The sequence below is a fragment of the Narcine bancroftii genome, chromosome 1 (genome assembly GCF_036971445.1).
Source record: "Narcine bancroftii isolate sNarBan1 chromosome 1, sNarBan1.hap1, whole genome shotgun sequence".
Taxonomy (NCBI): Eukaryota; Metazoa; Chordata; class Chondrichthyes; order Torpediniformes; family Narcinidae; genus Narcine; species Narcine bancroftii.
The window spans coordinates 477,245,938-477,270,224 of record NC_091469.1 but is presented as its reverse complement, the minus strand read 5'-3'; the positions used below and the strand labels follow the sequence as shown (position 1 = coordinate 477,270,224).

Genomic DNA, 24,287 nt, shown 5'->3' with positions numbered 1-24,287 from the left:
TTTAAGAAAAAGAATAAACAACACAGAAGAGAAAATGAATAAAATAGAGATGACCTTAACAGAAATGGGAAAGAAAATGGACAAGATGGAAGAGCGGGCAGTAGCAGCAGAAATGGAGGTAGAAGACTTAAAAAAGAAATTGGAGGAATCTAATAAAAAAACTAAAGAGACACAAGAACTACTAGCTCAAAAAATAGATACAATGGAAAATTATAACAGAAGAAATAGCATAAAGATAGTGGGCCTTAAGGAAGATGAAGAAGGCAAGAATATGAGGGAGTTTATAAAAGAGTGGATCCCTAAGACCCTAGGATGTCCAGAACTACAGCAAGAAATGGAAATAGAAAGGGCACATAGAGTATTGGCCTCTAAACCGCAACCACAACAAAAACCAAGATCTATTGTAGTAAAATTCCTAAGATATACTACAAGAGAAAAGGTACTGGAGAAGACAATGGAAAAAGTAAGAGAGGGCAACAAACCACTGGAGTATAAAGGGCAAAAAATCTTCATTTATCCAGATATAAGTTTTGAACTCCTAAAGAAGAGAAAAGAGTTCAATACAGCAAAGGCGATTTTATGGAAGAAAGGGTATAAATTTATACTAAAGCATCCAGCGGTATTGAAAATATTTATTCCAGGACAACAAAACAGACTATTCTCGGATCCAGAAGAAGCACGAAAATTTGCAGAACAATTACAAAAATAGACTGAGGGAGGAAGACGGGTAATGAGAGTTAAAATGATCACGATTGATATGTATGTGGGTAAAGACAAAAATAGACTGAGGGACGAAGACGGGTAATGAGAGTAAAAATGATCACGATTGATATGTATGCGGGTAAAGAGGTATAAGAGTGAATAGAGACAATGTGCATACGTGAAAGTATCTGTACTTAGAGGAAAATATAGATAGTATAGACAAGAATTAATAAGGGAAGGTAATGGAATAGAGAGAATAAGGAGGGAATTAAAAGAGTGACCTTTGTGACATATGAAAAGTGAAATCTTTTCTGGGGGGGGCGGGGTGGGGGGGAAATAGCGGTCACTGCAAAATCAGTTGACGCTTGCGAGTGGATTCGCAAATCCAAATGGAGAGGGGAGATGTGGTTGTCCGACAAGGGATAAAGGACAACTCAGGAGGGGAAGGGGAGATTGGGGATAAATAAGATAGAAATAGGAGAATAATGAAAATGTTGGATGTTGTAGGAATGTTGTCTTATAAAGAGTTGAAAATAAGAAAACAGAAATGGAAAAGGAGGAAAGGTAATGATGGAAAAACGGAAAGAGAAGATAAACAAAATATAAAAGGGCTACGCTGAACTATATGACTTTAAATATTAATGGAATACATAACCAAATTAAAAGGAAGAAACTACTAAATTTAAATGAATAAATGTATTCCATTAGAAAAAATAACATATAGGTTAAGAAATAATATTGAAATATTCGAACAAGTATAGGAGCCTTACATTAAATACAATAGCGAAAACCTACCGGGGACAAACATTACCTAAATTGATGGAAGGAGAAGGAAAGAAAAGAATGGACTCAGTAGAATTTCTGGTGTATTTTTGTTGAATGACAACATTGTCTGACTGGCTTAATGCAACCTAGATTTTATACCTAAAATGGATGAGAGGGGGGTGGCTTTGGAGGAGGGGGGGGGGGGGAGAAAAAGTCACTGTATATGTGTGAAAAAGAAATAGTGTATATCATGGCTAATGTGATTTATGGTGTGAAAAATAAAAAATTAAAAAAAAAGGAGGTTAAAAGTGAAATGTTGAAGTATGCTTCAGAAATGAATGAAGTTAAAACAACGTCCAAAGAGTTGATTTTGATCTGCAGAGTTAAAAATGATATGGATAGAACTGAAAGGATTGAAAATTGAGATACACTCTAGGAAAAACAGAGGAAAGAAATGATGGATAAGATGGATATGTTGGAAAATCAAAGTAGACAGAATAATGTTGATTGTTGACCTTAAAGAAGATTTTGAAGGAAGCGAAAACCCTGTGGATTTTTTTTTCAAAAATGGATTCCTGGAATCTTGGGGGAAGAAAATTTATCCAAATGTGATTGAATTGAATAGAGCTTTATGGAGGAAGACACTGCTATATCAGCCACCTTGAGCTATATTGATTAAATGTCTGCAATATCAAGATAAAGAAAACAAATTTAAGATTGGCAGTCTAGAAAATAAGGCAGAACATAGGACCTATGCTTATTGATGGAAATAAAATTTTCTTTTATGCAGATTTAAGTAAAGCAGTGGTGGATAGAAGAAAACAATTTAAGGCAATTCTTTGGAAGAAGGGCTACAAGTTTACTTTTAGATATCCAGCTACGTTGAAGGTGTTTTTGGTGAATGAATGATCCAAGTTCTTTATAGATCAAGAAGAAGCATAAAGATTTGCAGAATCATTTCCTACTGTTAAGGAAGAGCAGCAAGAACTGTTGAGTTTAAGTCCTCAATGAGAAGTTCAAAGAGAGGTGCTGTGGATTCAAATTACATCAAAAAGGCTGTGCCGAAGCAGACTATAAGCTGTCAAGAAGAGTTACAGTTGGAGCCGGAAACCCAGACGAAAACATCTTTAATTGATGATGATCGTTAATGTCGAGCTTGAAGCAGAGGGCAATTTATTATTTCCTAATGTGTAATTAATTAATTTTTCCCCTAAGGGGAGGGGGTGGGGGGGTTAGACGTTCTTCCTTGCTTGTCTGAACTATTATGTGCCATATTGTGGCAGGACCTATGACCTGTATGGTGGAGGGAAATAGGGCTGTTATATTTTTATTCAGCACTTTTTGGGATTTTTAATATTTTTTTAAAATAATATTTATTTTGTTGATTATTCTTTTTAAATTCTTTTTCTTTCTTAAGGGACAGGAAATCTCGGAGAACAGGATTGGAAGAGACTTTGATCTGAGACAATGGATAATAACAATTTTTTTTAGTTTTAATATTAATAGGCTAAACAATTAATTAAAAGAAAAGAATATTAAGTTATATGAAAAAGATATGAAAAAGATGAAGGTTAATATTCCATTTTTACAAGAAACTCATTTGACAGAAAAAGAACATTCTAAATTAAAAAGGGTTTGGGTTCGCCAAGTTATACCTTTATCTTTTCATTCCAAAGCAAGGGTAGCTACATTAGTGGTTCCCAACCTTTTACTTTCCACTCCCATACCACTTTAAGTATTCCCTATGCCATAAGTGTTCTGTGATTAGTAAGGGATTGTTTAAGGTGGTATGTGAGTAGGAAGGGAAGGTTGAGAATGACTGCTCTAGACCCAATTATTACTGAAATATTTTGCTTGAGAAAAATTGTCATTAGCCCATTTCCTTTGGAGTTATGAAACTGTGCACATAACAAATCAACTTGGAATGATTAAAACAGTGGTTTTCAAATTTTTCTTTCCACCCACATACCACCTTAAGCAATCCCTTATTAATCACGGAACACTTATGGCATAGGAAATACTTAAAGTGGTATGTGAGTGGAAAGTAAAAGGTTGGGAACCACTGAGCTACATTAATTGAAAAAACATTACCAGTAAAATATTTTTGATACTGTAATGGATCCTGTTGGGAGATGTTTTGATTAATTGCCAGATTTATTATGAAATGTGTACACTTATGAATATTAATGCACCAAATGTAGATGATTTTATAAAGAATACTTTTATTTACTCTTGGCGGAAGTGTAGGAAAAGGTTTTAATAGGAGATGATTTTAATTGTTATCTTGATCCATTATTGGATAAATCAACTAAAACAGTAATAAGAGCTAAAGCTGTGAAGTTTTATGAAGCAATTAAATTTAGTTTATATTTGGAGTAAATTGAATCCTGGAGAAAGAGATTATTCTTTTTATTCTTATAGACATGGCTTTTATTTGAGAATAGATTTTTTAAAATTATCAGCATAGTTACAAGGAAGGATTAGTAAAGTTGAATATAAACCAAGAATACTTTCTGATCATTTGTTACTTTTATTGACATATTCATTCTTAGAGAAAAAAAATATATTGCATAGATGGAGGTTTAATACTGCATTATTAAAAAGAGTAGATTTTTGTGATTTTATAAGAAAACAAATTCAATTACTTTTAGAAATGAATTTTAATTCAATAGATAATAAATGTATTATTTAGGATTCATTAAAAGCATATACAAGAGGTCAAATAATAAGTTACTTGGTGTAATGGAGGATTAAAACCATGTACCCAGATGCTTTTTGCTTATGTGGAACTGACGACACTGGGTCCACACGCAGGTCACCTTACTTTCAGAACTAGCAGATGTAATTAAACTCAGCCATGGGGACTTATCTGAGGATACACTTTGAAATGGAATTCCACTGTGAGGCCCAGGGAAGGCAGTTGTCAAATGCAACACTCTGAAATTGACGAATTGGTCACAACCTGTCTTGCTCGAGAAGTTTTAATAAGTCTTTGTATCTACGAGATAAACCAGGAAATTATAACATCCTGGTTCCATAATAATTAATCTTCTAAATTGTAGAATGTAATGTTCAGTTTTGATTTTGGCTGACAAATATTAGAAGGAGTAGGCGCATGATTAATTGTTTTTGGGGTATATAAGCCTGTGGTCCTGCTGCTGAAGTTTAGACTCTCCGAGGGGTGGGAACACCCCTTGTCAAGAAGGAAGAACAGCCAGAGTCCGAGCAACGTCCCGGTCGGGGGAGGTGGAGAAGCTGCTACCAGCGCCCTGACAACCTACTACAAGTGTGCAGTCGTTGCCTCGCTTCGGCAGTTGGGACCGGTCCAAGCGTTGATAAGTATAGTTGGGAAGGGCTTGCATATTGTAGTGTGAAATCAGCTTTTGAATTAGTAATAAACATTTGTATAAACTGAACTGCTCTCGGTGTGTGTGTCTATTTTCTTTCGGTAGCTCAAACACTGTGACCAATCTAAAATGAACAAAATGAGAGGTATAAGTTTACCCAAGACACTTGGCTAAATTAAAAAGGAATATATAAAAGAGACAAATCAATTAGAACAGGACAGGTAAATTAGAAAAAGATTTATAAAATAATCCTTTGAATAAAACAAAAAATGAAATACCACATGTATTTGGGTTAAGTTTGAAATATTGTAATATGTTTGCTAAGTGGTTTTATTTTAAATAAAGTTTTAAAAAAAGGAACCGTAGTCTCTCATACTCGCTTGCAGAATTTTTACATGTCACTGTGTACAGCCCATGAACCAGTAATGATATTTACTGATCACAATCCTCTGGTGTTTTTGAATAAAATGAAGAATAAAAATAGAAGATGATTAAACTGGAGTTTGATCTTGCAAGAATATAATATGCAAATTAATCATATCAAAGGTACGAATAATGTGATGGCAGATTGCTTTTCAAGATGTTAAAATTATCAGGTAAAAGAAAAATTTTCATTACTGGGATACATTACTGTAAAATGTTACATATATTGTGTATTATTATCACTGTAGCAATTGTAAAGATAAAAATAGTTTCGGTTATGAAAGAATTTAAACTCGAGAGCCAAAATTCCTTTGTGGGGGAAGAGGGGTACAGTCTAATTTAATAAAATTATGATAAAATACATCTTAAAACAGTATGAATGTGAGGTTTAGTTATTAGGTCACATTTCACAATAATTTCATTTGCCATACAAGAGGTATGCAAGAAAAGACTGTAGTTGGCTTTGCAGGGACAATAGGAAATGCTTGTGAGAGTTTCACAAGTAGGTGTTAATGAACCAACATGTTTGAACAGTGTCCAGGCTCAAGAACTGAGAAATCCTTTGCTGCTACTCCTAAGAGGGGTCATGAAGTATTGCAAACAGAGACAATATCCATTGTTGGGGAAGGAGGGAGGGAGAGAGAGAGAGAGAGAGAGAGAGAGAGAGAGAGAGAGAGAGAGAGAGTATTTTGCAGCAGTTGTGGTGAAGGGTGAAAATTGGCAGCCCTACTGCACAACCCCATTTCAAGTACGGCTCCTAGAATGCTTCCACCAGCGTTGTCTCCGCTCCATCCTCAACATCCATTGGAGCGCTTACATCCCTAACGTCGAAGAACTCGAGATGGCAGAGGTCGACAGCATCGAGTCCACGCTGCTGAAGATCCAGCTGCGCTGGATGGGTCACGTCTCCAGAATGGAGGACCATCGCCTTCCCAAGATCGTGTTATATGGCGAGCTCTCCACTGGCCACCGTGACAGAGGTGCACCAAAGAAAAGGTACAAGGACTGCCTAAAGAAATCTCTTGGTGCCTGCCACATTGACCACCGCCAGTGGGCTGATAACGCCTCAAACCGTGCATCTTGGCGCCTCACAGTTTGCCGGGCAGCAACTTCCTTTGAAGAAGACCGCAGAGCCCACCTCACTGACAAAAGGCAAAGGAGGAAAAACCCAACACCCAACCCCAACCAACCAATTTTCCCCTGCAACCGCTGCAATCGTGTCTGCCTGTCCCGCATCGGACTTTTCAGCCACAAACGAGCCTGCAGCTGACATGGACTTTTTACCCCCTCCATAAATCTTCGTCCGCGAAGCCAAGCCAAAGAAAAATATAAAGAACACTGTTTGACCTGCTGAGTTTCTCCAGCATCGTGTTTTACTCCTAAATTACAAGCTCCAACCAATCCACACATCTACCCTAGCCACCACATCACATCCCATTTTCAGCCTCATCACAACTTATTCATGCAAGTACTTCATTACTCAGCCCCCTTATGGGTGTTGTTTGATGTCAATCATACTGAAAATCTTCCAAGGATGAAGATAAAGAAGATAAATATCTGGAAATAATGAAGGCACACAAAATGAACAAATTCAATTTAAACGCAATCATGAGATAAAAGAGTTGTCACAATAAATATATGATCATGAATATACTGTTTTATACATGATGAAACTATATATTCAAGGCCAGACTTGGCCAAGATTCTTGTGTACATGCTTTGAATAGGGATCTATATTTTGTACAATAGGCTAAACATGCAATGCCAAATTCAGATCCCTCTATCCCTTATGCAGTTAGATTTCTATCAAAAACCTCAATGCGACAATTGTATCTAATTTTACCATTTCTCCTGGCAGTCTGTTCCAGGTACCTACTATTCTCAACCCAACTTCATGCATCCACTTCCTATAGTTCATAACCTCTGACCCAGGCAGCATCCTGATAAATCTCTTCTGTCGTCTTTGCCAAGCATGACTGTTCTTACTGCTAATTAACTAAATCTTCCTTGCCAAGCACATTCCTCAATTATAGGGGAAACAAAATGACATTGACTATATAATGGCCAACATCATTTCTATTCATTAAAATTAACATGGGATACAAGTGGGCCAAAGCCACCACATGAGTGGGTCACAAGTAACAAGGCATCCTATAGCAAGCATGCTACCTTCATCAAAAGCTATCTATCTCTGAATCAAATGCAAATATTTCCGTTACCTAATAATTTTCATGTTAAGAACAAATATTCAATTGCCTAGATTTTCAGAATACTTTACTAGAAGTCCAGTATACAATAATGATGGAGACAAGTTTCACAAGCAATGTATGAGGTAAATAATTTATCTGGTATCCAGATTCATTCTTTGAAACCTGCTTGAATGAATAGCATTAATTGTAATTGTTTACTGCGCACTATCTTGGAAACCCAAACAGGAAGTCAAATATCTTTCCCGGCACGTTAATGGTATTATTTTATTTAAAAATGCTTTCCACACAATTTTGCCTTGGGATGATACAAACGGAATCTGTTCTTTTGTTAGTGTCTGCAGTTTTAAAACAAAATGGCATCCTTGGGATCTGTCACTTTTACAGGAGTTTTATCTTGATTAGCAATATAATCTCTGACCAGTAAATCAGGCAAACAGCTATAGTTTAGTGAAATACAGTCAACTTTTGAATTTATAAATACACTCACTGAACTTTAAATAATCTTACCTGTCTCATTCTGGGTCTTCCTGGAGAGAACTTCCTTTTGGTAATAGCTGGTTTTCCCATTCCTATTTTTGGAACCAGAGGTACAAAAGTAGGTACAGGAATTCCTGAACCAAATGTGCCTGGAGCTGAAGTGCGAGACACATTAGTCACTGGAGTCACCACAAATGAAACCGCCACAGAAGAAGGAGAAACTGAGGATTTGCTGATATTGGCATAATTATTGCCTATTTCTCCAAATGCTTTGATAATTTTAGTTTCAATTGGCGAATTCAACTCTAATGTACACTCACTGGGAGTTTCTTCAGCTTCAAAAGCACTGTTGCTGAGAGACACTTGGGAATTATTTTCTTCACTTATCTGTTCTGTATTATCCACCAATGCAATTTCTGGAAGCTCCTTCATCAGTGTAGACTCCTGCACAAGCCCACGATTTGACATTCCTGTGTTAGAAGCCTCCATTGGTTCAGCCTTGTTCTCACAAATCTGATGTTCTTTCACTGGGGTTGCTTCTTCAACAATCCCTTTTAAACATGGCACCTCCTCATCTCGATGAGGCTGCAATAGAGTTTCAGATTTATCTTCATTCGCTTCTGTGTTTTGGGCCACCGTTACTACTGATGGACACTCAAGCTGTTGAAGTACTTTTTCAGAAACCAGTGCCTCCTTGGATGAATCAGACTCAATATGTTCAGTTGCTTGGGTTGTTGCCAAATCTACAAACATAAACATATTAAGTTAAGCTGATAAAATGTGACATATTTGAAAAAGCAAGGCTAAATTAAATAGTGACGCAAATTTTTTTAAATATAATTTCACATTTTTAAACTCAAGACAATATTATCAATTCAATATTTTTTCATAATAATGAATTTGTTATCAAAAATATGTTTTGGCACATCACTGTGGTCCTGAAGTGGAGAGGGAAGAACAAGAAAACAAGCAGGATGCTGATCAAAGTTTAATCTGATTTTACTTTTCATTATTTATTGGCGAAAGACGAGATCAAGCTGAGTTTAGAGCTCCAGCACATAACATTCTATCTGTTCCGAGCATTGTTAAGGATGTGCCTGGCTGCACTGTCGAGCAATATTCCATTTATAGAATTCTGCAGCGCAGTACAGGCCCTTCAGCCCAGTGCTGTGCCAGCCTAATAACTCACTCAAACAATTACCTAGGATTTCCCAACTGCATAGGTTCTCAGTTCCATGTGTCTATCTAATAGTCTCTTAAAAGATGCTATTGTACCTGCCTCCACCACCATTGCTGGCAGCACATTCCATGCACCCACTACTCTCTGTCATTTGTCTCTTTCATCCCCCCCCCGTACTTACTCTCAATCAACAAAACAATAACCCTTGTGCTAGCCATTTCAGTTCTGTGAAAAAGCCTCTGATCATACACACGATCAATGCCTCTCATCACTTTGTATTAGTTAGCTCTTTCCACACCACTTCCTTCATAAAAACATTTCCACAGAAAAACATCGTTGACCACAAGTCCATTAGGCAAATGGTCAACACGGAATGTCCTGGAATCATTCCAGAAGGATGTTGGATTGTGTGGGACAGTTTCATGAGACAACACATCATTTAACAGAATACCTCAAACAAAGATCAAGCTATTGCTTGGCTGGCAAGTAAAGATGCTCTCCATTGTTCAATCCTTCCTGTAAAACAGAGTCTCATTCCACCTGCCAGCTGCCCTCAACGTGGCTATAGAATGGATGAGAAGATTATCCACCAACTTGTGGACTCTTATGCTTATCAAAATCTGGAAAAGGATGCAATGGTCCTTGTCAAATATTTACTTGATTGGCTGAGAAACAGCCCTCCGTGATCCATGAGCTATTCTCTGGAATGTTTAATGAAACAAACATCAATTGCTATTGGAAGACCACCAATCAAGTATACTGCATAAAAGTATATTGACCTTTATTGCAAGACTGGAATTTACAAACAGCAAAATAGGGCTACATTACTACAGAGTGCTGGTGACACCATACCTCGAGTATCATTTGGCTAATTCATGATTTTAAAATTGTGCCTTTATCACAAAGGGCTAAAGAAGTTGAATCTGTATTCTTTGAAGTTTAGAAAAAATGCACCGAATCACAAGATCCTAATAGGGAATTACAGGGTAGGCACTGAGTTGTTTTCAATAGTGGGACAGACTCGAACAAAGGAAATAGTTTGGTGAGGTGAGGGGGTGGGGTAAGAGTAGGATGTGAATTCATATCAACTTTGCAATTACTTCTGGCAGAGGTTGGTGAATTTCTGGGAATACTCTATCCCAAGGGTTGTGGAGACTAGATAAAGTGGAGGGAGATAAATATTTGATAGATTGGGGAATCAGGGCAGTGGTTAACTGGGCCAGAAGGGAAATTGAGACTGGAGCAGATAGCTATGACCATTGTTGAATGGCAGGGCAGGCTTGTGGGGCCAGATGATCTACTCCTATTTTCTTGTTGACTTGTAATTTCATATAAATTGTCATCGATCTTTGCAATAAACTTTCAGTTCAACTTTTTAAAAAATCTTATGGAAATAACTGGATGCTTCAATAGTATGATCCATGCCAGATGGATGAATATTTAGGTTTATACGCTTTTAATTGACGTACAGATTAAAATGTATTGCAGCACATACAATAAACTTTATGGCTATATGACAGTATCATGATATAATAATGAGATGAGAAGTGGAAGGTATGCTGACTAGCTGCATCTCAGCCTGGTATGGGAATACCAATACCTCTGAGTGGAAAGCCCCGCAAAAAGTAGTCGAAAGAGCCCAACAGCCCTGTACATCACAAGGAAAACTCTTCCCACGATTAAGAAAATCTAAATGGAACACTGCCGTCGGAGAAGAGCAACAATCATCAAGGATCCACACGCATCCAGGACATGCTCTATTCTTGCTGCTGCCATCAGAAAAGTGGTATAGGCGCCACAAGACTTGCACCACACGGTTCAGGAACAATTGCTACCCCTCCGCCATCAGACTCCAACAACAGACTCAACCAGACTCATCTAAGGACCCTTACTTTGCACCTTATTTATTACTCAACTTGCATTTTTTCTGTATTTGCGGTTTGTTTATATTTCTCTCTTTTGCAGCTACAGCTTTTTCTCGGGTACATTTTGCACTACTGTTAAGTAAAAATTTGCTTTGACCCGCAGAAAATAAATTCTCAGGATTGCATTTACTCTGACCATACATTTGATCTTGAACTCAAGAAAAAATACCTTGTAAAGTGCTTTAATATTTTCTGGTCACTGCATATAAGCAAAAATATACTTTATTTGGAAAATATCAATTAAACTTCAGCTGCAAAATCAAAATAAGACTTCCTACCATTTTTCTTAATTGCGATATGCCCATCTTCAGTAAGGTTAATACTGTTGTCTGACTGGTGAATTGCCTCTCCTTGCGATAATTGTTCCTCAACAGTACCATTAATTCTGGGAACACCTATATGTTTTAAAATGCAGGTATCAGTTGTACAAGCCTAAATATTACTTTCAAAACCAAATCTCAGTTGAATTTTAGTATTAATGATGTAGATTTGTTGCGAGATTTAATAAAAACATACCTGATTTAAAATTAAACGACTATTATCAGTAACTTCATTAAATTACAAAGTATGCAACACGCGAACTCTATAATTAATTGTTGATTTATCACTGTTTGCGTTTTACCAACTGTTACGCCTCAACAGTAGCAATTTAAAAACGCATAAACAGATGGGTTAAGTTTAACTCAAAATTTATTAACAATTGTCAATGATATAATTATCTCAATAAACTCAACACTCAAACATACGCCTTTATGGCAACTATATATTAACATTGATTAAATACATAAATACTAGAGCGCATCGGATGTCCCCCAAAGTTCCTCAACATGATTATCCAACTGCACGAACACCAACAAGGTCGGGTCAGATACAGCAATGAGCTCTCTGAACCCTTCTCCATTAACAATGGCGTGAAGCAAGGCTGTGTTCTCGCACCAACCCTCTTTTCAATCTTCTTCAGCATGATGCTGAACCAAGCCATGAAAGACCCCAACAATGAAGACGCTGTTTACATCCGGTACCGCACGGATGGCAGTCTCTTCAATCTGAGGCGCCTGCAAGCTCACACCAAGACACAAGAGAAACTTGTCCGTGAACTACTCTTTGCAGACGATGCCGCTTTAGTTGCCCATTCAGAGCCAGCTCTTCAGCGCTTGACGTCCTGCTTTGCGGAAACTGCCAAAATGTTTGGCCTGGAAGTCAGCCTGAAGAAAACTGAGGTCCTCCATCAGCCAGCTCCCCACCATGACTACCAGCCCCCCCACATCTCCATCGGGCACACAAAACTCAAAACGGTCAACCAGTTTACCTATCTCGGCTGCACCATTTCATCAGATGCAAGGATCGACAATGAGATAGACAACAGACTCGCCAAGGCAAATAGCGCCTTTGGAAGACTACACAAAAGAGTCTGGAAAAACAACCAACTGAAAAACCTCACAAAGATAAGCGTATACAGAGCCGTTGTCATACCCACACTCCTGTTCGGCTCCGAATCATGGGTCATCTACCGGCACCACCTACGGCTCCTAGAACGCTTCCACCAGCGTTGTCTCCGCTCCATCCTCAACATCCATTGGAGCGCTTACACCCCTAACGTCGAAGTACTCGAGATGGCAGAGGTCGACAGCATCGAGTCCACGCTGCTGAAGATCCAGCTGCGCTGGATGGGTCACGTCTCCAGAATGGAGGACCATCGCCTTCCCAAGATCGTGTTATATGGCGAGCTCTCCACTGGCCACCGTGACAGAGGTGCACCAAAGAAAAGGTACAAGGACTGCCTAAAGAAATCTCTTGGTGCCTGCCACATTGACCACCGCCAGTGGGCTGATAACGCCTCAAAACATGCATCTTGGCGCCTCACAGTTTGGCGGGCAGCAACCTCCTTTGAAGAAGACCGCAGAGCCCACCTCACTGACAAAAGGCAAAGGAGGAAAAACCCAACACCCAACCCCAACCAACCAATTTTCCCTTGCAACCGCTGCAATCGTGTCTGCCTGTCCCGCATCGGACTTGTCAGCCACAAACGAGCCTGCAGCTGACGTGGACTTTTTTGCCCCCTCCATAAATCTTCGTCCGCGAAGCCAAGCCAAAGAAAAAAAAATATTAACATTGAATATTTTTGGTGCGTATGTGAAAAAATACTCAGAGCATTACAGTCTACGCCCAAATGCCCCAAAATAAGCTCCCAAAAACAAAACCCCAAGTCAGAATCATCAAGTAAGTCAGTTAAAAAAAGTCCACAGAATCTGGTCTCCATGTCTTAGTTCAGTTGTGCACAGGACTTTGAATTGAATGTGGAGAGAGATGACAGTGGTCACTAAGCAGACTTAAGACCTTGGTAGGTGAATACTGGAGACTTTTCTTAGTTTCTTGTGGTCAGAAGAAGGAAGTTTCTCACAGTGACCTCCTAGTCACTAGCATGAAGTCTACACCTCTGAAGCCCTCTATGAGGCTGCACCAGGTGATCCTCTGTCATGAGAAGTCTTCTCTGCCAAAACTCTGCCTTGGGTTATACCAAGTGGCTTTTGTCATACAAAGTCCTCTTCTCGATAGGAGACTGGAGAAGCACAGGTCGGACTCACACTCTGGGAATCAGAATGCAAAATCTGCTTTCAGAACAGCAGTACTGGCTCTCGTGAACAGAGCAGCTCAGCCTCCTGCCTTTGAGCTGGAGCTGCCGGGTGAACACACTGACAGTTCGTTTCTCAGCGTACTGGATCGATTGAGCTGCCGCAGAACGCGTCTTTGGCACTCCTGATTGGAGGAGTGGGCTGGACAGCAGTGAGCCCACTGGCTTCAGCACGCAGCTCTCGCACTCCACACAGCTGTTCATTTTCTTAGCTCGCTGCTTCGGCACTCCACACAGTGCATGTTTTTTTCTCCCACTGCACAGTCACTGTTCCTGGTCAGAAATAAAACTGTCCATGGTCCATAACACAACAGAAAGGAAAATCACCTAACACTGAATGTAAATTTAATTAAATTTTTTTTTAAATTGTCTAAAATAGTTATCAAGCACGATTCTCAAGAAAAAAAAAACTGATGACAAATTTGAAAAAGTTCACAAGCTTAATCTGTCAAATAGAGACATAAGAAACTGCAAATACAGGAGGAAAAGCCAAACTGGTAGATTCAGGGCTCTTAAATCCCCTTGTTATGACCATCTACATAACAGATCATGGCAATAACCAAGAGTTTTACTTTGTCAGTTATAGGTTTTGTTTTGTTCTCCAACAAAACACATTTGGAGACCATTTTTCAAAAATGGTTCTGTGAATACTAGTAACATTAAGCTTTTTTTTGACAGGATTAATGCAAGGAGTCTGTGATATAAAAAATATACATAAAATGGAAAACAAATAAGAACTGAATTCTATTGAATGAAGAACTTTAAGTTTCAATTCATTAAAATGAAAATCAAAAAACAGCAGATGCTGAAAATCTAAAAAAAAATTAGAAACTGCTAGAAACATTCAGCAGGTTGGGCATCTTCTGTGGGAAGAGAGATAGATAACACTCTAGGTCCAGGACCGCTTGAGAGAACTGACAAAGAGGTGGGTGAGTGAGGGGTGGAACACAATCATAGAGCAAGTCAAAATGGCTTAATTAGGGTAATTGTTTTCAAGAACATCTTTAATGATCAGGAAAATCCAAAGCACAGAGCTACCTTTAAATTGACTTGAAGGAGAGTCAGTGCTTGAGGTTCCTTCAAACATTTATAAAGCCTTTGTATATTTACAACTGTCTGCACCTATCCAAGATACAATTTCAGTGTAATTCACCTACTCTAATACTAACAAGATCCATCTTGAAAGGGAGAAACATGATGGATGAAAATCCAAGTACACCAAAAGGGAGAGGATTTACAAGTTGTATGTTCTTAGAGCTAACAAACACAATAGAGAAACTAAGTTTTGTTATTTCTGCTGAGATAGGGAAAGTTACAGATGGTCCGCTGAAGACAAATTGCAAGAAGCTAAAATCAGGCCATTCAAGGCGGCGAGAACTTGTTCTGAGCAATTGCTTATCAAATATGTTTTTTTGTATAAAGAAATAACAAGATGGTCATGTCAGGTGCATCAATAGAAACTAGAACTGACTAGTTCTGCTACATACAGTGCAACTGTCAAAATTGAATTGGGAAACAGTGAATGGAGCAGACAGTGGTATACTTTTCCAATGAAATCATGTACAAACTAAGCATTGATCATCTTTTTTTCAAATTCTGTCAATTTATATTAGGTCATACTTGATTTGAAAATCATCGCAGAGCTTCAGAGCACAGAAATTTGCCTCTCAGCTCACCAAGTCAACATTTAACCCTTTAAACTCCAATTCCCAGTTTTCAGGGACTACCAACAAGCACAAATGCTCTGTGTTCCCATTTTGCGGGACTGGTTTTATATCCAACCACTAGCTGGTCTGTACTGGTGTTCATACTGTCCCAAGTTTGTCCAATAGAAAAACACAAAAACTGCTGGAGCCTTGAGTGAAGAAAGAGAAATTGGAAGGACTCAGTGGGTCAAACAACATTCATGTTAGTCAGTTAACTTTTTGAGTGTGAACCCTTGATTGTGATCAAGGATCACAACTCTTTGTTGAAAGGGGAATCTCAAGTTCATTTTTCATCCGATTTTTACAGTACAACCCGACGAAACAGTGTACACATACGCAGAGACAAATGATACATAAACACAGTACATGCATGTATTAAAATATTATAAATAAATAGTAGTGTCTTGGAAAGTTGTTTGAGATGTGTTTTAGCAGTTCAACCGTCATTCAGCATTGTCATTGCCCGCGGGAAGAAGCTGTTCTCGGCCTGGTGTTTTTCTTTCATCAAGACCGCCGTAAACTTGATTGCAATTTTTTGCACCAACTACAAGTGTGAATATATATCTATCCTTTTACATTATTACGTTTCTTTTGTGGTGTCATTTAATTTATACTTATTGTCTGTAACTCTATCTTGCTTTCCGCAGGACTATGCACCCATCTTCATTAGTGGGACAGCAGCAGAGGGTAGCTTCAAGTTATTTGGCATCCACATAACAGATGACCTCTGCTGGGGCTAGCAGATCAAGGCAACTATGAGGAAGGTATATCAAGATTTTTTTATTGTTATATAATAAAACAGAAAATGCAATATTACACGAATTTTCATTTATCGTCAGCAGAAATTGTACAGTGCCCCTTACAGTCAGAGAAAGATAATCAAAAGAAAGCCCTTCAAATTTGCCGTGTCCATGGATTCACCTCCAGTGGCCACACACTTCAGTCCAAATCATCGGCAACCCAAGCTCCAGATCAAAACCTCTGACTCGATTCGGAAGTCCTCAGCACCTTCTCACATCTCAGTTTTGATACCTGGTTACTCCTTCAGCCAGCCTCCAGAAGTCTACAGACTCTGTGTCCTTGTGCCTCAGAGCCCCTTGCTGGTCTGCCGCCATGGTCACTGTCCTGTGGGTTGTCACCTCTTCTTCTCCTTCTCAAATGTGGGGGGTGGGGATGGAAAGAGTGCTCTGTGCCAATCCTCTGCTTCCGTGGAATCTGCAACCCCTCGTGGCCACTGCCAAACATAGGTGCCGCCATCTTGGGCCCAGACCCTGCGGTCACAGTCAGCTCCTTTAACAAGCCATTTAAAGCCTGTGTAGAGCCGACGGCTGTTGGGATGGGCTATTGGACCTTGTGGGGGAAGCGCTGTGTCTCCTATCTCAGTGGCACTGCTGCCTTTATAGCACTGCCATTTTTCAAATTTTCTGTTTTTTTAAGCAACCTGAAGACATTCATCATATTGTCAAAAACTCTACTGACCTTCCACAGGAAAGCATACTGACTGGTTGCATCATCAGCTGCTTTGGCAATTCAAATACTCAGATCTGCAGAAGGCTGGATGAAGTGGCTTATCTACCCAAGTCCATTAGAGGCACAGAACTCCCAGTCATCCTCAAGGAGAGAGCTAATATCAAAAGGATCCTGTTAACCTGATCATGTACTCTTTTCAGCATTGCCTTTAAGCAGAAGGTACAGAAGCCTGATGTCTGACATTTCAAGCCTCAAGAACATTTTTTTTTACAGCTATCAGGCTCTTAAACCTCCCCATAGTACTCCCAATAATACTATTCCAGAACCGCAAAAAAATTTATCTTATACTTATTGTCTAATACTCTATCATGCTTTCCAGGGCTGCTGCGGCAAATAAGAACTTGAGTGTATCTGCACATTGTGTTTACGTACAAAGTTGTTCTTTAAACAACTCTTCTACCATCAACTTGGCCCTCACCCGATATCCTTCATTTCCAACACATATACCCTGGCCCCTACACCCCCATGCGCAACAAGGACAGGATTCCTTTTGTCCCCAGCTACCTCCCCACCAATCATCATGTCAAACGTATCCTCCTCCACCATTTCGGCCACCTATTACGTGATTCCACCACTAGACACTTAATCCCCTCTCCTCCAGCTTCCGCAGGGACTACTCCCTCCATAACTCCCTTGTCCACTCCTCCTTCCCCAGTAATCATCCCTTTGGGACCTGCCCCTGTGACCTGTAATGCTCCACTTGTGCCCACACCTCCTCCCTCAGCACCATTCAGGGCCCCAAACAGTCCTTGCAAGTGAAGCAACATTTCAGTTGTGAATCTGCAGAGGTCATCTACTGCATCCAGTGCTACCTTTGTGGTCTCCTCGAAATTGGAGAGATTGGGAGATCACTTTGTTCATCAGCTCAGCTGTCCGCCGCAATAATGTGGATTTCCCAGTGGCTACCCATTTCAATTCCCCATCCCATTCACCTGCCAACAGGTCTGCCCATGGTCTTGTGCACTGCCAGACTGAGATCACCCGCAAATTGGAGGAACAATACCTTATCTTCTGTCTGGGCACTCCCCCAACCAGATGACATTATCATAGACATCTCCGGTTTCTGTTAACCCCGGGTACCCCATTCTTTTTCCCAGTCACCTTTTTTCCCAGATCTCTCCTCTTTTCCCTTTGTATCCTTTCACAGAGCCAATAAATTCTCACCTTTTCTCTTATTATATCCAATTAACATATTTTGTTAGTCTGGACTCCTCCCCCTGTCAGTATCTGGTCTCTATTCTGGCTCCTTCCTGTTCTTTGCTTATTCCTCAAAGGGCTCAGGGCCCTTTGAGTAAAATATCTTTAACTCTTATGGACGCTTCAAGACTGGCTGAGTTCATCCAAAATTTGTGTGTTTTTGCTTTCATATATGACAATCAATTCTCATTCACTCCAATCCAGATAACATTCTAATGAATTTTTTTCTGTCATCTCTCCAAGGCTCCACATCTCTTTCAATGGTGTGGTGACCAGAACTGCACATGATAATCCAAATGTGGCCACACTGCAATTTTATATACCTGTATCATGAGTTCATCTGGTTCCCCATGATGGGCCATGAAAACAAACTTTTTAAATTGCAGAAACAGTCCTAATTTGTGTAAACTCATCACATTTCTACCCTTGGCATTGAGGCAACATTCTGGTACTTCCTTCAAATTCCTCACGAGTTGTTAAATAAGGGCTTTACAGGGCTGCAGCATTACTTCTATCCTTTTACACTTCAGTCCTGAAGGTGCAAGCACCTTTTATTCCTCGGCAACTGCATATTTTGAGTTAAAAGAAATTTCTTAAGCCAGAAGATGGTGAATCTGGGGAGCTCGTTGCCACAGATGGTTGTGGACGCCATCAATGGGTATATTTAAAGTGGAGGTTGATAGGTTCTGGATTAGTAAGGGTGTCAAAGGTTATAGGAAGATGAAGAGGTTGAGAAGAAAAATACATTCAGCCATGATTTGAAAAATGGAGCAGATTTGAGGAGGGCAAATGGCCTAATTCTGCTCCTACACCGCATGGTCCTTTTCCACTTCAGAAGGACTATCCTATTCTCAGAAAGACCATAGCTAATTAATCTTGATCTCTTTCGATTTTTGTTGTAAATGTCCTTCTGCTGGCAATGATAGATTCAACAATTTTCCCTGGTCAGATATTGGTCTAAATGACTTTGTATCAGTGATTTCTGTCTCCCTGCTTTCTTAAAAAGTGAAGACGTATGTTGTTTTCAATCCCTTGGAGAGAACTCAAAAATCACTCCTGCTCTGTCTTTAGCCTCCCACATTGCTCCAACAAAGCCCAACATGTCCTGCTTCAGCAGGTTGCAGTCCTCAAGACTTGATACTAAATTCAACAATTTCAGTTAACCAGATTTTCCCGTTTCTGTCAGCATTGACCAGTTCTGGTCTCTCCACAGTCACTATTTCCAGTATACACTGTGTTCTACTTTCTGCAGTTTTCATTTCCTACCTCTAATTTGCTCACTATTTTCCATTTCTTTACAATTCACCCAATAGGTCAACACTCTCATAAAGCATGCTTCATCTGAATTTCAACTTAATAAATTCATTCTGCAGTTACTGCCAAACTACTGACACTATCCATCATTTTCTGCTTTTAATTCAGATTTCAAGCATTAGCACCTTTTTAATTTTTATCCTTTCATTCTTGCAGTTGGTTAACAAAATGGCCAAGGACAAATATTTCATTCCAGTGTTCTTCTGGCCCAGTTTCAGATGTTCTGTGCCTGCAAACTGAAGAGGTAACATAACATGGGATTCTTAAAACAAGTTAATGTTAGAATTTCTGTGTTATTAAATCACCCACAACTAACACAAAGCATTCCCCATGGATCCTGAATAGCTTTCTGCACTCTTGCTGCCATTTCTATCCTTGCAGGAAGCAGTCAAGTTTCCATCTCATCCAACTGCTTCCTTGCACGTCAGTGTTTCCACTCATGTAGCTTCAATTACTCAGGTCTCAGGCCCAATGCACTAAGGCATTGTTCACTCAACATGGTCTTACTGTCATCAAATACAGGGACACAATATAGTCACAATAAATTCTGCTGAGCCTTTTTTAAGCCTATATTACTTGTATTTACTTTTTAGTACCAATGTGAAGTAAATACAAGGTAACGTTGTAATTTACTGGTGTCAATTACACCTGTGGTGGAGGAAAAAAAACACTGCAATGCCTTCCCACACACAGAATTCACAGCCTCATAATGATTAAGATTCACTCTGTTTACGACAGCAAATGGAGTAAACTATTTAAATTTTAGACAAACCTCATGGTAACAAGCCCTTATGGCCCATGTGCCCTACAACATACACCAATAAACTTACAACCCCTGCACCTTTTGAAAGGTGGGAGGAAACCAGAGTACCCAGAGAAAACCTGTGCAAATCACGGAGAGAACATACAAAACTCCTTACAGAGAGCGCAGGATTCGAACCCGGGTCACTGGCACTACAATAGCATTGTGCCAACCATGCTGTCCTCAATTTATAATATAGTATTCCGCAACTATTATCCACACAATTGAATCATGATTCAATGCCACATTAATATTTTTGTGAGTTGAAAAAATTTGTAATGAAAGGACTAACAGTTGACTTGAAATTTCAATGACAGATTATTTAGCACACATGACATTAAAATGCTTTGCTAATATTTCATTCAAGGATTCTTATGGTAATGGTCACTATACTAGAAATAGTATGCATGGCAAGTTCATTACCATTTCCATGTTGACTGCACCTACAACACGTGAAGAAATTATTCACTAGGTGCCATTCCAAATTTTCCTTTGCCACTTTGAGCAGACTTAGGTCAAATATTCCTTAGAGTCAGAAGAATGCAAGAACAACCATGCCTACTTTTCATCCATCCACGGGCAGTTTTAAGAAGTAGAGATGGCAAAAACAAGTTTTCCCATCAATGCATTTGCTAATCCATTGCAGACCATTTTAAATATTTGTAGGATGCTTTGTTAATGCAACTCATATCTTGATTACACATCACATTTACTTTAGTAGCAATGAAAGTGAACTAAACCGATGGTACAAACTAACCTGCTGTTAGATCGAAACCAAAGATACCAATTTGCCTAATTATGCATAAATGTACATTTTAATGAAGCTCCTCTGTCCCAAGGCAGATTTGATTCACAAGATCAAGGAGCAGAAGTAGGCTATTTGACCCATCAAGTCTGCTCTACAAATCCACGCTGAGCTAAACTGTTCTCACATCTAGATCCAAATTCCAGTCTTTTCCCCATATCCCTTGATACCCTAATTAAATACATCAATCTCCTCCTTAAACTCCCCTAATGATCGAGCTTCCACAGATGTATGTGGCAACAAATTCCACAAATCCACGACCCTCTGGCTAAAGAAATTTCTCCTCATATATGTTTTAAATAGGGAACCTTCTAATTCTAAGACTGTGCCCTCTTGTCCTAGATTCACCCACCAAGGGAAACATCTTATTCACATCTACTCTGTCCAATCCTTTCAGTATTCAAAATGTTTCTATGAGATCCCCTCTCATTCTTCTACACTCCAATGAATACCATCCAAGAGCCGAGTGTAAGGTTAAAACCTTGTGTTTTTGATTCTTAGTTAATTTGTGCCTGTCTCTTTAAGAGAACTATTGTCTAGTGTTACTGTAGTGACTTTGATGCAATGTCATAATATCCACCCAGACTACAAGATGTGAAGGAAGTGTGAGCATCGGAAAGTTTTCTTTTAATTTTTGTATCTCAGAGTTTTTGTATCTCTATATACCATTTGTATCTCTATATATCTTTGTATCATTATACAGTAAATGCTTTGTTATTCACCTTTATTAAAGTCTTCTGGCGAAGCTATGCAAAATGTTTATCTGTTTTATCAACAAATTAAAATTAAGTAAATTAACAGCCATTGGATTAGAGAGATCTAAATTTGGGATATTGCAGCTCATGCTTTGGAATATGATACTTTGAAATTAGGATATATTAGAGTAAGTAAAGTGTTGACTATATTTTGATTCAAAGAAAAATTTAATTGTGAACTTTGTTCAGAAGAAAGGATCATAAAATTTGTCTAAAAGAATTAGCAACTTAATTTAAAGCCAAGGGACAGCCAGCTGTAACAATTGAATATTCCAGAAGTTGTGTGAACATGAATTGCAGAGTTTGAAATTGAGCTGAAGGACTGGCCAAAAACCTGCGTCCTTGAAAAAGATAAGCCACAGCTCTGGTAGCAGAATTGTCAGAAAGCCCAGAAAATGTTAAACATATAGATAAGAGAGCTTGTGTGCAGAACCACAGAGACAATTCAGCTAACAGCAACTCTCTTGAAGGGATCAAGTAAGTTACAAAATTTGTTTGCAGTTCCAGCAGGAACCAGGAGAAGCCAGGACAGGAGCCATATTGCAGTGTGAAGAACACAAGATGAATACGAAGTCTCGTCGGGCTAAAGACCTTAGCAAACAGATACTCTCAAAGAACTGTTTGATCATGAGTTGAGCCAGCAAGGTGGAAGGACAAAGCTTGGCAGAAGTTTGGAGCCAGAGCCAAGAAATGGTTTCAACTAGCAAGCAAGAAGAACTCTGTCAAATCACTGGAGGCCTCATTCACTGGCTTAAAGGTTAGTGGAACTGGAACAGATGAATGTATGTTGCAAAGTCCCATTGGTGCCAAGCGAAATGCAGAAAAGAGAGGTGGTATCTGAAAGTTCAGCTGTGAATCCTGATGATCGTACTTCCAAGGTTATAAGCGCAGGAAGATCTTCAAAGTCTTCTAAGGCATCTAGAGCAAGTACAGCTTCACGTACTTCAAGCATATCAGCTATGCATGCTAAGGTGCAAGCAGACTTGGATATGTCCGTGAACAACAAATGGTTGGAGAAAAGATATGCTTTAGAGCAGGGGCTTCCAACCTGGGGTCCATGTACCCCAGGTGGTTCATTTGCACTTTTCAGGGTGTACATTGGGTCTGAGAGAATAACCACTACTGTACAATACATGGTGTTGTAATCTGCAGTCAGATTGCACAATGTCGTGTTTTTTTTAATCTTTAATTTTTAGGGGTACACAGGAACCTATAAAAATGCCCAAGGGGTACAGAGGAACAAGAAGGTTGGGAATCCCTGCTTTAGAGAATAAGGAGGTTCAAATCAAGAAACAGCAATTGGTGCAAGAAGAGTAACTTAAAAGGTTACAAATGGCTAATGAGGAACAAAATAGATGATTGAATAGAGAAAAGACGAGAGCTGGAGGAACAATGTGCTGTGGATATGGCCAAAGTGAAAGCATTAGCTCAGGCTTCTGCAAAATTTGACATTCAAGGTGACATCTCCAAAGGGCTATCACCTAACATTCCGGCAGAGTCATGGGTAGCACAGGCACAAGAAAAAAATATATACTCAAGCAAGGAGCCCTGGGTGTTGCTGCCCGTTCTGAAATGACAATGACCATGTGAGCTGATCAGACTCAAGAACCGGTTTTGCTGGAGAACCAGCTACAAGGATTCCCACCCATGCCATCACTTACAACCCAAGGATTCCCACCCATGCCATCACTTACAACCCAAGGATTCCCACCCATGCCATCACTTACAACCCAAGGATTCCCACCCATCCCATCACTTACAACCCAAGGATTCCCACCCATGCCATCACTTACAACCCAAGGATTCCCACCCATCCCATCACTTACAACCCAAGGATTCCCACCCATCCCATCACTAACAACCCAAGGATTCCCACCCATCCCATCACTAACAACCCAAGGATTCCCACCCATCCCATCACTAACAACCCAAGGATTCCCACCCATCCCATCACTTACAATCCAAGGATTCCCACCCATGCCATCACTTACAACCCAAGGATTCCCACCCATGCCATCACTTACAACCCAAGGATTCCCACCCATGCCATCACTTACAACCCAAGGATTCCCACCCATGCCATCACTTACAACCCAAGGATTCCCACCCATGCCATCACTTACAACCCAAGGATTCCCAGCCATCCCATCATTTAGAACCCAAGGATTCCCACCAATGCCATCACTTACAAGTCAAGGTCCTATACCTATGGCACCAGTTCAAGATCCATTTTCTACCTTCACCTCAGGACAACCGGTCACAAGCCATGGTGGATAAGACCATATATAATTTATAGCAAAACAAAATGAAATCTCTGCTATGTTAGCACAGCAACAAGGTTTATGCAGTTTACCTAGAAAGAAATTCCAGTTTTTAAATGGAGATCCATTACAATATCTGATGTTCATGAAATCTTTTGAACATCACATTGAAAGTAATTACTAAAAATGCTAAAGATCGTCTTTATTACTTGGAACAGTATACTGGAGGACAGCCAATGGAGTTAATCAAAAGTTG

General features: G+C 39.5%; 1 protein-coding gene across 19 annotated transcripts in view; it reads right to left on the bottom strand.

The window, feature by feature from the left end:
* kmt2ca (lysine (K)-specific methyltransferase 2Ca) overlaps positions 1 to 24,287 on the bottom strand; it is a 495,715-nt gene that overhangs the window by 205,536 nt on the left and 265,892 nt on the right. For 18 of the 19 annotated variants that reach the window (XM_069914823.1, XM_069914812.1, XM_069914813.1 and 15 more), the window contains 2 exons: positions 11,308 to 11,424; positions 7,955 to 8,667 (listed from right to left, as the gene is read on the bottom strand). In XM_069914823.1, the coding sequence (XP_069770924.1) occupies positions 7,955 to 8,667; positions 11,308 to 11,424 (830 nt within the window). The remainder of the gene's footprint in view (positions 1 to 7,954; positions 8,668 to 11,307; positions 11,425 to 24,287) is intronic. The other variant, XM_069914821.1, reaches the window with a different exon arrangement.